At 41.6% G+C, this 15,882-nt stretch overlaps 1 protein-coding gene across 1 annotated transcript in view; it reads right to left on the bottom strand.

Annotated features, from left to right (window-relative positions):
* Positions 1–15,586, bottom strand: part of LOC105382658 (neurogenic locus protein delta) — a 31,527-nt gene extending 15,941 nt beyond the window's left edge. The window contains exons 1-2 of the mRNA XM_038106770.2: positions 15,290–15,586; positions 6,952–7,251 (exon numbers count right to left, since the gene is read on the bottom strand). Coding sequence (XP_037962698.2) covers positions 6,952–7,251; positions 15,290–15,337 — 348 coding nt within the window. The 5' untranslated portion in view covers positions 15,338–15,586. The remainder of the gene's footprint in view (positions 1–6,951; positions 7,252–15,289) is intronic.
* Between the last annotated feature and the right edge of the window lie 296 nt (positions 15,587–15,882).

The raw sequence follows: 15,882 nt of genomic DNA, 5'->3' as shown, positions 1-15,882 counted from the left end.
GCGCAAAAACGAAAGGATATGCAATAAATTTCAAACTCGTTTAAGATTTTCACACGACATGCATATTAAAAATATAATATTAATTAAATCCAGGCAATAATGATCGCGAGCAACATAGCTGGAGTGCTACAAAACAAATAAGTGCGCGGGCGGTGGAGTAACGAGCGCAGGTAAAGGTAATATGGCCAACATTACCCACACATTAATTGCCGGCCAACTCCTAGCTACAACATTTTAAAAAGTTGAACAGCTACTTTACGAAATGCTAGTTTCGACGGTGGAACGCACCTAGGAAACATTGGAGCAGAAGCAACTACTTTTTACCGCTAGCGACCGGTCTCCAAACACGAAATAAGTCAGTTACATTAACAATTTATTGCCCACAATTACAATCATCGCGAAAAAACCGACTCCAGCACCGGAATTCGGGACTTTTAAATCGGTTCCACGGCGAAAAAGGACGATTATGTGCCTTTAATTTCGCCAAGAATCGGCGGCATCCGACTACGACAGCGACTGACCGATGCCCGGACCGACGGAATTCCAAACATGAAAATGCTGGCCATAAACAACTGAACGATTTGAATGAAGCATAAGAATTAAAAATAAAACGATTCACAGATAACAAATTTTGGGAGATGTGTTCGGAACGGCCCCCGCTCTACGGCTGATCGCCGGATAATCTTGAGAAGGGTTGAGCGTTGAAACCGAAACCGCACGAACAAATAAACAAACTAATGATCAGATCATTCGGAGGAGTATATTTGAGAATGACGCGAACGGATCGCCTTGAGACGCAGCCTCTACACAAGTCGAGACTTGAATGTTACTCCACATTTTTTTCTCACGATTATACTGGCAAATCTAGGCGGCGATGAGTAACGCTAGACATGTTGATATTCTAATCACGAAAGTAGTGCGAGAAGCAGAGGAAAACGCCTTCGGTATTAGCGGGGCGTGACTAAATCCCTATAATATATTTTGTAATTTCTGTGTGTGTGTGCAATAAAGAATTATCTATCTAAAATCAGATAACAACAGGATTCCATGTAGAATTTTCCTTTGCGATCCACCGTGAATCTTCAATGGTGATTGATCAGATCTAATCGCTGGCCACTCGTAACTCGCAGGTTCTCAGCCTATGATTGGCCTTTGACATGTCCATAAATTCGTTGAAGTGTGTTTACACGTAAGTGCCGCGCCACTCCCATACTAAATAATGGCGGAGATTTATTCACGTGAGTCGTAATGCTCCCCTCGCAGGATTCCTAGAAGCTTTAGCGCGTGTGAGGAATAAAGGCTGGACCGCCAGGAATTTCATCAGTGCAGATTTGAGGACAACAGGCCCTCACAATACGTGAGAACTGCGGAGCGCGTCGGTCTAATAAAAATGGAACGCAGACACCGCCTAAAATGGAAGCCGATTTCAATTTGGAACGCGATGGGACTGGCCGATACGATGACGTTCTTAATTTAAAATTTGATTGACAAGTCCAAGTCTAATCCCGACGAAACATTCGCGTCACACAGTTGAAGAGACACTTCTCGGCTACTATTACGGGACGAAAAAAAAAACACGGGATCTTTGAACAATTTTATTAAGAGTCGTAAATGTTTGGAGAGACGCAGTTAAAACGTCAGAATCTGACCGTAAACGAGCGTCCATTTGAAAAAGGAGTGTTTTCTTTGGCCGTACCGGGACGGCAGTAATAACAAGAGCGGTAAACTTTACTGTCTATTCACTCCGTTGATGAGCTTATTTTCTTTATCTCCTCGTCTATGACTAATCGTTATTTACGATGTTCGAATTTCGAATGTTATTTTAGCACCCGGTCAGTTCGGGTGTGATTGGTGGTTTTATTGTGTGTTGCGTTTACTTAGGCGCGGATTTGCTAGAGAGGCACGTTAATTGATAGGACGCCGAATACCTGTGCACTCGCTCCGAACAGACAATGCAACACGTCCAATTATCAACGCTCCGTTTGTTTAAATTTGGAACTTATGAAATTGCTATTCGACGTGATTTGCAGTAACATCGTCAGTCTTCGTTGGCTGCGAGGTTTTTTTTTAATTACCGGTAAGATAAAGACGCGCGGAGAAGCGGGGCATTCCTTACAGACTTTATTAAAAGAAGCGGATGTAGGGGTAAGTATTTTAAGAGAGGCGGTCTCGAGCGGATTGAGATTAAAGGAAATTATTAAGAGCTCTTTCTCTTCGATAAAAAACTTAGACGGAAGTCGGTGCCGAACTATGGAGGGAATGAAGAGGCGACAACACTCATATCGTGTTACGACAAAGGCCACACTGCCTTTAGTTCCAGAAACCGGGAAGTAGACAGGCCATCTATTAAAGACGGTCTAGAACTAATAAAATGCTAAGAATGGTATTGGGTTAACAGCTGCCTTTTCGTGGAATAACTCGAGTTGACACAGCGGTGCGGTGTCCCCAAAAGTTCGTATGCTTTTCCGAACGGAATATTTCTTACCTAACGATCGATGCGCTATGAATAACAATGCGGGTGCGTGTTACCGATTACAATTCGATCGTAATTATGGATTTAATCGTGGTCGGGTTTCGTGTGTTCCAAGTTTGAATTCGTCGGGTTTTTCTCGACGTGAAATGTATTGTTAATTACTTTCTATTAGAGAAGCCGCTAGTGCGGCAAGAAGCGCGCCGTGTTCACACGACACAATACACGGCCGAACGGCAGTCTGACACCGCCGTGATCTACCGTTGATTGTTTTCAAATTCATATTCGAACGCGTGACGTCACACATTCGTTCTTCGAAGCTAGCGTTCGTTTTTCAAATTCAAATATGGAACTTGTAAAGCCGAGCGCTCGCTCGTCGTATGTAGAGCGTGAAACTATTTTACGAAACATGCAAAATAAGTAACAATCTCGGGAATTAGTTACGGCTCCGCTCATACACACAGTCGTTCCACAATGGCGACGTGTGTTTCTTAACTGAACGACACAAATACATTAATCGCGTCCGAAAAGCTTGGTTTTTACGCAAACGATGGTCTCACGGACCTTCGGGCTGATGGAATACTAACAGTTTACAATACAGGCGATTGTTCGTTTGGAGTCTGACATCAAGATGTGAGCCACCCCCCGCATAGCGAGTCACGGCTGAGAAACAAGCGGACGCTTAAAAACTATACTTTTATTACTATACTTGCGTTTTGATTTAATTAACCTTAATTAGGTGGAAAAAACGCTAGAGTACACATTAGACATATCTTTGAACTGAATTAAATATTTTAATATTAGAACAAATAGTCATTATTTTTGCTTTACGACTTTTTGGCGTGAGTGTGTGAGCTTTCATAGATTAAGTTGTCACAAAACGCAAGTGCAGATAGTAATTGCGTTTAAAACTATTAAAAGTATAGTCTAATAGTAGAAAACATGTGTTATTTATGTTTCCTTTTAGCACACGTTGTTTTTTTTACCGACCAGCTTGCTTGTAAGTACGTTAAGGAGTTTTTTATGCAAAAACACTTGCAAACTTAAAATAAGGAATCTATTTAATTAAAAATAGACAGCGCTGCTCATTAAAATATCCGCAGTATTTGGAGCTCGTTACGAAAACCTTTTTAAAAGAGAATCCAAGGCAACAATGGAGCGTCAATAAACAGAAATAATTGGGTAACAGTCGAAATTAGCTTTTGACCGCTGCTTATCTGTGGTTAACAATGAGAGATGGACAATGCATCAAGATAACTGGCCAGTAACAATCGTCGAATTACGAAGGAGGATCTATTTATAGCAAGGAGGATAGAGCGTGGACCACAGAGTATAGTTCACGGCCGGGACGCCTGCGCGGAAGCACACTCTGACATTTCGTCGCACTGGCAGGTGAATTCCGCCTCTTTATTAAACCCAATTACATAAGAACTTTTTGCGTGCTAAAGGGCGGCTCACACATAACGGTCCGGGGCAAAATTTCTTCAATGGGCTGCGCTCAAAATAATAATAACATTACAAGGTTGCCATTCCTTCTGACGTAAACGACTACAATTAACCCTAAGCCAGTAACCTTTCTCCGCTATACTTAGAGCAGAATTATTAAGAGCATTTCAACCTGTTGGCTGCAGGAGACCTTTGTGACATCCGGAGAGTAACGGATCTTGTCGAGTGGGTTATATTAAACGAGATTTACAAACACAAATTGTTTTGAAGCATTCAAATAAATGAAACGAGAGTCGAGATGGGCTGAATACAAATGAGATTTCTTTTTAGAGTGAGCCATCTCTTTCTTTAAGCGCTGCATGATGGATCGTTTCTATGCATCGTTAACCGAACCGCCTCGTACTTATAACGTGTAATGCTATTCGATGTTGTCAGTAATATTAATATGCTTATGACCTATTTATCTGCGGGTTAAATCTAAGGCTAGGCGACGGATCAGATAAAAAATCATTGCATTCGTAGTAATGAGGCAACTTTTAGGTAGACGATGATGTATCATGGCGTTTTAAAACTTAACGAAAACATTTCAGATATGACTTTTTTGCAACGGATAGTAGATATCCGTTACGGATCTCAGAATAATCGAGGAAAGTAATGGGATACATAATAACGGGCCGCAGCCGCGAGATGCGTCCGCACGGAAAGGGGTTCAAATTTCAAAATATTGTGATACTGGCCGGCCAGCGATAAGTTTCGAAACAAATTCGAAAATCGAATATCTTTCAGAACGCTGTTCACCTGCCGCGACTCGCGCGCAGCCAACGGAACGCAAACTCTGCATACATTAAGTACTTAGCTCAGCTTTAATATTATTACACCCTATTCGAACGATATGCTACACACGGATTTCTATGATGACCTCATTGTGGGAAAAAAACTTGAGCTAATAAAGGTAATAGGGCAGATTGTATTGTAATCCGGCACACCTATTTATTTCTAAAGGTCGACAGTCGAAGTCGAAGCATGGCGCATTTCCTATAGACTTATCGAGACATCTTTCAAACGACATATGCGCTGTGACATATGGAAGATCCTTATCCCCTTGACGATTTGGAAACTCAATCGGAATAAGATAACCGACATGTAAGTGGGATGTCAGGGAATTTAAACTGTCAGTTTTCAGAAATTGGATAGGAGCAGGACGATTTTGCGTTCGCTTTCGCTCAATTGATCACCAGCGCCATATGCCCATTAGGTAATAGAACTCTATGATGGAAATTAAGCAGGAAGTTACAATTTAGCAGCCAATTCATTTGGAACGATACTGGCAGACGAGATGCGGATGTATCAACAATATGGTGCTATTAAAAAAAAACTTTCATCTGTGGTCTATGAACGCGCTTTTAAATTAAGAAATTAAAAACAAAGCGGCTTCTGATTGCTGGCCGTTCGAAATTTAAAATTGGCTTTTCGAATTTGTGTGATTACATATTACATTTAACCCGTTGTTACCTGGGGCGTCGGACCAAATGTCACGTTTTACAGATGGTCCGGCTTGTGCAAGCTTAGGACTGTTGACTCAAACATTACGAGATGGTGCGTCATTTGAAGAGGGCCGCTAAATAAAATACAAACAACTCGAGTTAAGTGGACACAAGGGTCTCGAAGCCCAGGTGGTAAATTCTGTGTCGTGGAAGCCAGCGACCGACGGCTTACATCCCTGATATTGAGTAGATTTATCTTTACGTCTATCTTATTTTATATTCGTTTATAAAACGCTACGACAGGTTAACAAAATTCTTATCGCTCATCTAATAAAATACTCTAATTGGACCGTTGTTTCAACCAACCAACGCAATGCTATGTGCTCACGAAAGCTCTCATAGACAATTTAAGTCGTACAACTAAGCTATATCCGATTAAGATGTCCGTTATCCTTGGGAACTAGATAGGTCGATAGATGTTGGTAAATAAATAACAGGTAATTACAATATCTGATCACGATCTCAGCTTCCACGGTCTAATCGAGTAGAAGATGAGGTCTACACAATGAAGGTTACTGCCGTAATAACACACGACTGGCAGTATAGAGTCCGTAATTAATTAAAAATAAAATTCGAAGGCAGCCACCATTCTACGAGTAGAATGCCGTTCAATTGTTTCTTCGTTACATTTCTAGCGCAGTCAATACATTTGTTTCGTGTTGACACTTTCGGTTGATGGAAAAGTGGCAGATAAGGTGTTTTTCATTTTATAATCGTTGTCGGTGCAATGAAACTGATTCTGTCCACGAAACTATCGTCCCACGCGTGGCTTGTTAAATCATCACGAATTCTTATATTTTTCACTTCTGTTCGATTGTTAGTTCTACAACAATTTCTTTGTCTATTATTTACGATGAGGCGACTATACTCGGAGATTACAGTTTAGATTCTTTTTCAAACTTTTTGGTTATCTGTTTGTTTCGTTTATTTGATTTGAATTAAACAATAGGGGCCGTATTGTTAACTTTTATACGCAATGAGTTGTACTTATTTTGAGGCTGTGAAAGCTCAAGCTTTGGCTTTCTGGACGCATCTTTTACATTATGCTCATCAAAGAACTAAATTAAAAGAAAACGCTAGGCAGTAAAGCATTCCAATATCAAAGAAATGAGGGGTCAAAGATTAAATTAGTAAGATTAAAATGCGAGAATGAATCTTTCATGTACTATTTGAATCGTTGTATGATTTATTGATGTCGGCCCGCTACTTAATGCTTCTTTTATATGACTTATTGATTTTGACCAACGCTTGTCTCGACTTAACGATTGATGATGCGTTGTTTTGTTAATACAACTTGTTTTGTTCGCGTATAGTGTTACCGCATTACCATAAACATTAAGAACGCTGAAGATGGGAGGGAAGTTATTGCATTCCATATTTGAAAATGTCTATGTCCAACGTGTATACTTAATACATGCAAAACAGCCAGCTGTATCTATTTATATTTAAAAAGCATATTCTATGTTTTTTAAATTTGAAAAAAGAACTTACCGGCCACGTGAAGTCGAAAGGGAAGACGATGGGATTGCTGAATCCCTCCACGTTCAAATTTGGAACATCGAGCGAGTTCCCGCCCAGCACCGGCGTGGTGATGTCGCCGAACGTGCATGGCGACGTCGTGTCGATATTCGCTTGGTAAATCTTGAGACACACGCGGAGTTTAGTCCTGCACGGCGCTAAACAAGGCGCGTCACTACTTGAGGAACCATCACAGCACTGCCCACTACTTAGCCTACCCAATGAGTTCGTAAAACTTTTTATCCTAAGCTCGAAGGAACCGGACGTCAGCACCTGGAAGCAGAAAAAAACACGTTTATTTCTTGTCTTGAATAATGTTGTGGAGCGACGACATTACACAGGGTGGTTTTACTCGCATTTCGAACTTAAAGTGTAGTTCGAGCGCAAAGTCAAACAACAAAAGCATTAAGTCCAACTTCGTTCGTGTAGTCAATCAATCAGTATCATGCTCAGAACAAACAGAGACATAACTTTCAACGCCGAAGATGTTAATCCTCAAACAAAAACTATTTGCACAACTGTCCATGACGTATCGACCCCGCCGAGACTTTACTAACGGTTTTACTGGACAGTTATGTAGGTCGTTCAAAAATGGGGTTGCTCATAAGGGGTGGCTACGTTGACACCCCTAGCAAGAGTCGAATTACGAACGTACTTTTGCAAATCAAGCTGACGACTTTTAATTTTCGAACGAATCGAGGCGCCTCCCGCGCGGTTTAGTTTTTTTTTTCTCTAGAAATCTCCGTGTGTGTGCCAGTGTCGATGAGAAATTGAGGCGATTTGCTACCGACTGATGGAGATAGATACGGCATATTCATGTTAATGACATGAATTCCCTTCTTTGTTGGTCTATGAATAATAATAGTGAGGTCTTTGTCTATTCCCTGCAGGGCAGTGCAACCCTTGTATGAAATGCGACGAGCAGTTGTTCAGATAAAGAGTCGCTCGTGGGGTCAACAAGTTTTAAGACGCGTTGCGTTGAAAGGAATGCATAACGCAGTAAAAAGTAAGCGCATTCAGAATTTTATATTGCTATTTTGTCCCTAGTATCATAGAATGTTATGTGTGCATTTCGAAAAGGTTTTTGTAGGACTAAAAATAGACACGTTATAGCTTCGTTCCTGTCTGGCTATAAAGTTTTTTTTATGACTGATAGTATCGAAGACGTTAATATGGTATCGGAAGGAAGTTCGTGGTATTAAGTTATGGCCGCGATGTCTTTACAAATCATTACCGGAGCTTAATCAGGCAAGGTGTGGGTAGAATTTAATCCGCCGGTCCCGTTTCGTTGACCAATAATAAACTTTGGCTGCACTTTTCAATGTAATTGTGTTTCAGTGCTAATAAATATTTGTCATGTGTGGAATTTAAAGTAGTTTCCTCACTGTAGATTAATTGCATTTGCCGTGAATACCATAAATTAGAAAAAAAAACTTTAAGTGCGCTGTCATTAAAAAGGTACGTGTAACGAATTCATTAAGTAAAGTCGGATTGCCTGAGAACGTTAGTGTTCGAAATTAAAAACAATTATAACAGCATGCGTTCGAATTTTAAACGCGTTATCTAGAGCGGTGTAGACAGCCAGTCTGTTCGACATGTCAAAACTTCGCCCCCGTAAACAATATGCGGTAAAAAGAGACCAGATTTCAACCAACTTCCTGTCAAAGCAGGGGTCGGTTTTACCTCTGTGCCGAGTATCAAACAAACGCGAAAAACAAAGTTTATGTCCATCTCCCTCTACTATTACCGGAGAAACAAGGACAAGAACAAAATTCTATTCACACAACCACGTGGTTCAGCAGGTAGGTGAAGGGATAAAAAAGTACCAAAAAACGATACGGGCCACTCTAAACATCCCTGTTTTTTATAACGAATGATTTGATTGTTTGAAAAATGACTTATGGTAGCTATTCTAAGATTGATTGTGCCTTACTGTTTAATTCCACGTAATTATAGTTTTTAGAAATCATGCCACTTGGTAATCTAAATCCATAGAGTAAACACGATTTAAGAGTATAAAAAAAGTTGGGCACCGAAAGAGGTGAGGCGGTCAAACCTCTTGCCCCGGGGTAGTGTCCGAGTTTACAATTAAATAATACTTAAGTACTGCTGGACTACTGAATAACTTATTCACTAAATGTCTTCGGGCGATTTGACGCGATGACTAGCTGATTGATGTTATTTTAAATATAATTTTAGAGGCGCTAAGATTGAATGAATCGACGCCAACGCCACTAATTAAGATTTAAAAAGAAAGTCGCATTCAATTCGATATCCGATCGATTGTTGTTTCCTCTCGAGCAATAACAAACATTCCAAATTCAAATCAAGCATTTGTTTCGTCGATTCAATTATGCGGCTATGAGTGCCAGTAATAAATTACTTGCGTAAGTTAAACACAGGTCCAAATGATTGTACGTAGGTACCACTTCACATTAATGCATTGGATGTAACAGTCGTGCACATCAATATTATGAGCTTTTTTCATTGAAGAAAGTAACACTGTGCTTTAATTGCCTCCAACAAAACCTTCTAAATTGATTTGAGTAATAGACTGTCTCGCAATATGAGTCCAGTTATGTACCGGGTACATTAATTCTTTTTCTCACTTAATTGCCAGTGGAATGGTCACGACACGAACTTAGACGTATTGAATGAACTAAATTACTATGTCAAAATTATTTAATTAAAAAAAACATTTTATTTGCAGGCCTATAGTTAGAAAGCTCTCCTACATTCGAAACAAAACTTGTACAGAGAGGATCTTACAAAAAAATATGAAGATAAAGCTCAAACTACAGGGAGGGCCGTAAGTTTACGATAAAGAATAATGATGCGAGAATAAACCACCATTGTATGTAAGGCAGGACTGCTGCGAGCAGGTTGCCTGCGATCTAAAATTAGCCTTAATAATGAAACCCAGGGAATGTTTTCCATCTCGACCGTTAATACATACGCGAAATGTGTTAAAACAAACAACCAAACACGATGCTTTTAATAGCGCGACGCTCGTTGTGGCCCGAATGCATCCTAATTCGCAATTCAAACTTTTATATTTGGAACGCGCGACGTATGATTTTTTTGCATGTTTTGTTTTTTATTGCGCTTGGCTTCAGTCAGATGTTATAAAATGCCACATTAAAAATAAAATGAGTATGATTTAATTGTTGGCTTACGAGGCGTCGTAAAATATGATTTGGCTGATGAATGAACGTTAGTTGTAATTGGTTTTTGTTGGGCTATTTTTCGGAATTTCTTTATGGATCGTCGCATGCGGTGCTGGTACAATGGGCGTCCCGTTTCAAAGAGCTCTCTCGCTGTACCCCGAAGAGAAATAAAAGATACTTGTTCCAAGTGCGAACAAAACGTCTCACATTTGGGCGCACGACAAAAGTGGCCGTTCCTTTGTTGCCGTTCGTTTCAGCAGCTGCGCGCACGCATACAAGAAGCTAATACTGGAATTCCGAATTAACGAAGAACCATGGAACGTAATAGTGCCTAGATTGCCTGGAACGTATATGGAAAGCGCATAATAAGGCATTTTGTGGTTGTTTAAGCGCATTGCCCAAGTCAATTGAGATTTCGTGCGCAGCGCCGCGCCGCGATAGGCAGACGTGCGTTCTCTATCGTAAACCAGATCTTCACTCTGCGATCCACTCGTTTTACGTGTGAACCACTCCGCCACAGATTATCTAAGACCGATGCTATTAAAATACCTCATGTATTATTGACAGTTAATGACAAACTGTTGATGGCGCGCTACAGCCGCATTGGTACAATTCACATGGTATTTTCTTATAAATTATTTATCAATAACGATTTCCGTGTCGCTCCCGTGCTATCCGAGTGGTGAATCGGGCATTCAGCTCGTATTAGAGCTATTCGACGCAGTGAAGCAATGTGGCTGTGACAAATGAAAAAGTTGCGAGCGAAATCGCGGATCTAAATCGTTCAGTCCAACTATTCGCCGGCTCCACATGAGATACAACTGCGTTCATGTTAACACGAAATTACGTTCTTTATGCAACCTACGATCACCAGCCGCGTTTTATTTGCAATCTCGGAATGGAATTGGCCACTGAAAATTGCTGGCAGTTTATGCGAATGTCCACACTGAAACTGGCCGTATTAAACCTCTTGGTGATGCCTACATGCCTAGTACATTACTTGGACTTGTTCGTTATAGAAATGATTTACTCGTAATTCATTATGAAACAACATGTCATAATTTTTATGATTATTGATTCTAGACCGTATAAGGCCAGTTTTAACGAGAGGGAATATAACATCTTATTGCTAAGCACTATGATTGCTTAGAACTTGTAAGGCGTGGGATACGCTTTAAGTTGGAGTACGTTGACACGCCTACACAGTGTTTAATCTTTGCTTAATTATTGGCTAAAATACGTATCCTATTATTCACAACTGTCATCTATTACGGCCTTAAATTTCTGCCCACAGAAGCTTCATTCATACTCATCTCTCAACTATGCAATGAAAGCCTGAAGAATTGAGCAACCCACGCTGAGTTGCCGACGTAACTGACACATTTACCCGATTTGGGATCCAATAATTTGTACGCACCTCACTAGAAGCTGCTCTAAACAATAGAACCTTAAATTAGAAGGTTACTGGCTGTCGCAAAAGATGTCAATTTATTTCGAAATTCGAAAATTCATCGGACGTATTATTGAATGGATCAGTCGACTCGCATTCTGGTTACTCTGATGAAGTACCCAGCTATTTGTATGTTTATAAATAATGTATATAAATACTGACTTCCCCGAGCATCCAGTTTGGCGACATTGCGTAATCTGTTCAATGATCCTGGCAGCCATTTTTACTTTTTCTCGGCAGCTACCGGGAATCAATTAAATTCCGGATTCAATCGGGGAAAAACTACACAGGGTGCGTTCATAAGACTGTATTAATGAAAGAAAAGGTGATCGGCAGCGAACAATGGGACGACAGTGTCACGGGCAGAGCATAATGAATTCGTCATTTGTCAAGTTGTCTAGATGCGTCCAGATAGCATCTATCCGGGCGGTAACGTATGCGTGCCTCTTTACAATCGGCCCATTATGGACCGCACAATGAGACGAAAACTCACAATTTCTCATAGTTAAGCTGTTAAAAACCGACGATTATAACGACGGATTTCGTACAAGAAGGCTCGTTTTATAATTAAACCGGTTCTCATAGAACAAAAAGCGTTTTTGGACAATAGCATGGAATTATAGCAGGGTTAATGCTACCGTTAGGGAGTTTCACATACTTAGACAGTTATTGCAACTAACATGACATACGACGATTAATTGCTGTTTGTTGGACGTATCATGTGAAGTGTGTCTGCCGAAATTGTGGCCTCAGAGAGCGTTTTGAGTCGCTCCTGAGAAACGGCGAATATTTTCATTGTGCAGTGGCATCGGAGGGCGCTCCCATAGTTATCTCTAACGAGCCCTACACGACGTGGCTCGTAAAACAGAAGCTAGTGACAATGTTCACGGGCCAGAATACACTTTAAATCATTAAAAAGGCAATTAGAATTCGTGTACGCGGGTAAATTACGAAAAAGCAGATGTTGGGCCTTTAAGAGTTGCCATTACAGCGTATGCACCTGCTGAGCAGCAATGTGGAGGCCTGTGTATGTGTGTGTGTACAGCAACTGACACACGGCCACACGAGGCTTGTATTTAATTAAAAGTCGAAAATTTATCGATTGGTTTGAATCAATGCCGTTACTGGTACCTAAGGTATATAACATGTTATATGCGTTCCATACGAGCTATGACTAGCTATGTCCTAGATATGCGACAGGTAGACGCCAAGTAATCGAGATTATAGAATGTAGAATGCAACAATCCAAGATATTAAATACAGTAATGTCGTTGCGAATTCTAACCAAGAGAAAAAACCGATCAGCTAATCGCCGCTTATGGCAAAAATAAGATATATAAAATAAAATCAGTTTAACTGACGTTATCCTCAATTTGCCGTAATTTCTCGGGATGAATACATTATTATCAGACAAAAGTGGCCTTCGGTCGATTATTTATAGTTTATAAATCGAAATTGGAAATTGTTAGGTTGCGGTTTTGGGCAGACGTGTTTCCTCCGCCGCTTCCGATCAGACATCGGTCGGCGATCACGCAACGCTACCGAGCCGGGAGCAGCCAATATACAATTCTAAACAGAAGGGTTATCGATTATACTAACTGCACGATGCACGAATCGATTCATCAGCTTCCTCTGTCCACAATTACATCAAATACAGGACCGCCGTCACGTCGGACGCAGGGCACAAACCTGTCTCGGGCGAAACCTACCGTTTTTTTAATGAAACAACACAACTCCATTCATAATGTATAAAAGCGCCTTGAAAACTCACTCGCACGCATACACACGCATCGGCCTATAAATATACAGCAAGTGTTGTGTTGTAGCACCACCGGACGAAGTCTAGCTACACTATGTAATTTATCCTGTCAGACGCAACTCAAAAACAATTAACACGACAAAAAGTGCACGAAAATCACACGGATGACGGCAAAACCTTGCTGATCTGGTAACACCAGTACACACACACTGGCGCACGCGTTATCGCGATTAGCATTAATATGCATGTGTGCACTTGAACAATAACGGTACCTATATTATTCGGCATACACGTTGATGCAGCCACCTATTTCAGCGTAAATAATGATAATGAATGATCTTAATTACTCTTGCTTCCTTTTCCCACAGACTGGTCTAGAATGTCAACTCTCTAGTAGCAACTTTTATACGAATTTTTAAGGTTATTTCATATACTTACAGTATTACATGTCCCTATGTAGGTATGTTTAAAGGGTAAGGGCTATGTAAGTTTAAAGGACTCCGATTTTAACAATTCTCTTTAGGATTTCTGCTTTGTCGAGTCCCAACTTCTTCACCCTCCTATGTTTTCGCTGCATAAAACAGCGTTTAGAGTTAATAATAAATAACATGTTTAGTTGTTTACTATGCGTACACGCAGGGAGCCAGCCCTCGCCAATCGCAGACCGGTGTACCATGCGGGAACAAAAACTATGACGGAAAAATATCGATTTTTCAACGTCTGTTTGACATTTTGGGGCGATTGCTACGACTGTTTCTATGTCTGTAAACGCAATGGAAACGGCACACTGTGCGCTTGGATTCGCGGATTGAATCGAATGGGAATGCTATTAATCGTGTGTAGATCGAGATGTTCGTGCAATTTACGTCTCGCATACCTAGGTATATTTTAGTTTCTATAAGTACTTGGCTATGTTAGGTAGGTATGTTGAATACCCTAACCTAACTACCTAAGTACCTATATCCCTTTCGGATGTTGCTTTGCTTGAATATGCTGGAGTGTCTGTATAAATAAACATCTTGTATGTTTGTGTCTGATGCAATTGATTGATTGTTAGTTATGGATCAGTTAATAAAGATATACCTATAATTGTTAAGATTTCTCGGCTCGTTATAATAAAGAATAGTTAATTGTCTGTGCTATAAATGTGTTTGTGGTTTCTTAAGTTTTCCCAAGCAATGATAAAACTATGGTAGGAATGTGAGCCATCGATTTGTCATTTTCAGGTACAACATCGATTATAGGAATTAGTTACTTATCACGGATCAACCCTTACACTAGTAACCTTGACCGGGTCAGGGGTCATCGAACTCCAAGATTTGCGATTCCGACTTCCTAACCTCATTTTGTGCACATTGTATCCCGTTTCATTGTTTAGCCATAAAGTTGAGACTCGAGTCGTCTGTCGTAAAGTAGACCGAACTACTAACCCTTCCTAAAATAACCCTAAGCACAGACGGATCAGTCTGCAAGTTATTTGTGAATGTCGCTGGACGCTCATCTTCGGCATTCAGCCACAAGAGGCTCCAGGAATGCATCTAATTTTAAACCTGAGAGGCTGCGCGACCCAGCCTGACCTCGCCTCGACTCGCTATTAAAACCTGAACTTAACTTTCTTTATAACTATGTACGTACCTAACTATGTTTGCCTGGTAAACGTATCGAGCATAGCATACCGGCTCTTCTTTACCGAGCAAACAGCGGACCGGTCACGACCTAGCCCGGCCGGGACTATCCCGCCTGCATCTACATCTCGACACCCTCCGTCGTGGGAAACCAGACGATCGACTTCCAATCAAATTTACTGACTATCAAGTGAACGACTTTCCCATCACTACTGCCTACTGCGATATTGTTTTCATCGCCGATTGGGTTACGCCGGTGCGAAGGTAAACAAACACTGTCGGGATTCGCGGTTTGGCGGCGGCTCCGTACCTGGGGTAGGAACCCTAGCAGGGCGATGATCACCGCATGGGCGCGCATGGTGGCGCGGCTAGCGGCGCCGGAGCATACGGCTCAGCCCGCGCTCGTCAGCACAGGAACCAGCAGTAATCCATGACAGGCACTCAGAAACACTATAAGTCACACAACACTGATATGTCACTGGTCCTAGGTGGAACCGGTCGGTGTGCACTACGTTCGAAAAGCGCGCGTCGCGTGTTAGTACGGTTCGGAGCGGCCGTAAGTACGTGCGCTCGGGATGACGCGTGGCGGCGGACTGAGGCGGGCGGCGGCGAGGGCGCGCGGCGCACCTGGCGTGGCTGCGGCCGCGAGATGGCGCTGCACGACGCATCTGCCGGCGCCCGCGCCCCCCGCGCGCCCCGCGAGCCCCACACACTCCATTCCAGAAAATAAGTACACGGAAAAACAGCCGCCTTGTGTTTGTCGCGAGAACACGTGCCGAGATGAAAAAGTTGGAAGCGGCATAAGTTATGAGCACATGTACAAGTATGGAGTTTGCTTACCAAATGCTTCGAAAAAAGCTGCGACAGCCGACAGCATGGTCAGCGAGTGGCAGAGCCAGCGCG

The sequence above is a fragment of the Plutella xylostella genome, chromosome 7 (genome assembly GCF_932276165.1).
Source record: "Plutella xylostella chromosome 7, ilPluXylo3.1, whole genome shotgun sequence".
Lineage (NCBI taxonomy): Eukaryota > Metazoa > Arthropoda > Insecta > Lepidoptera > Plutellidae > Plutella > Plutella xylostella.
This window is presented reverse-complemented; position numbering and strand designations above follow the sequence as displayed.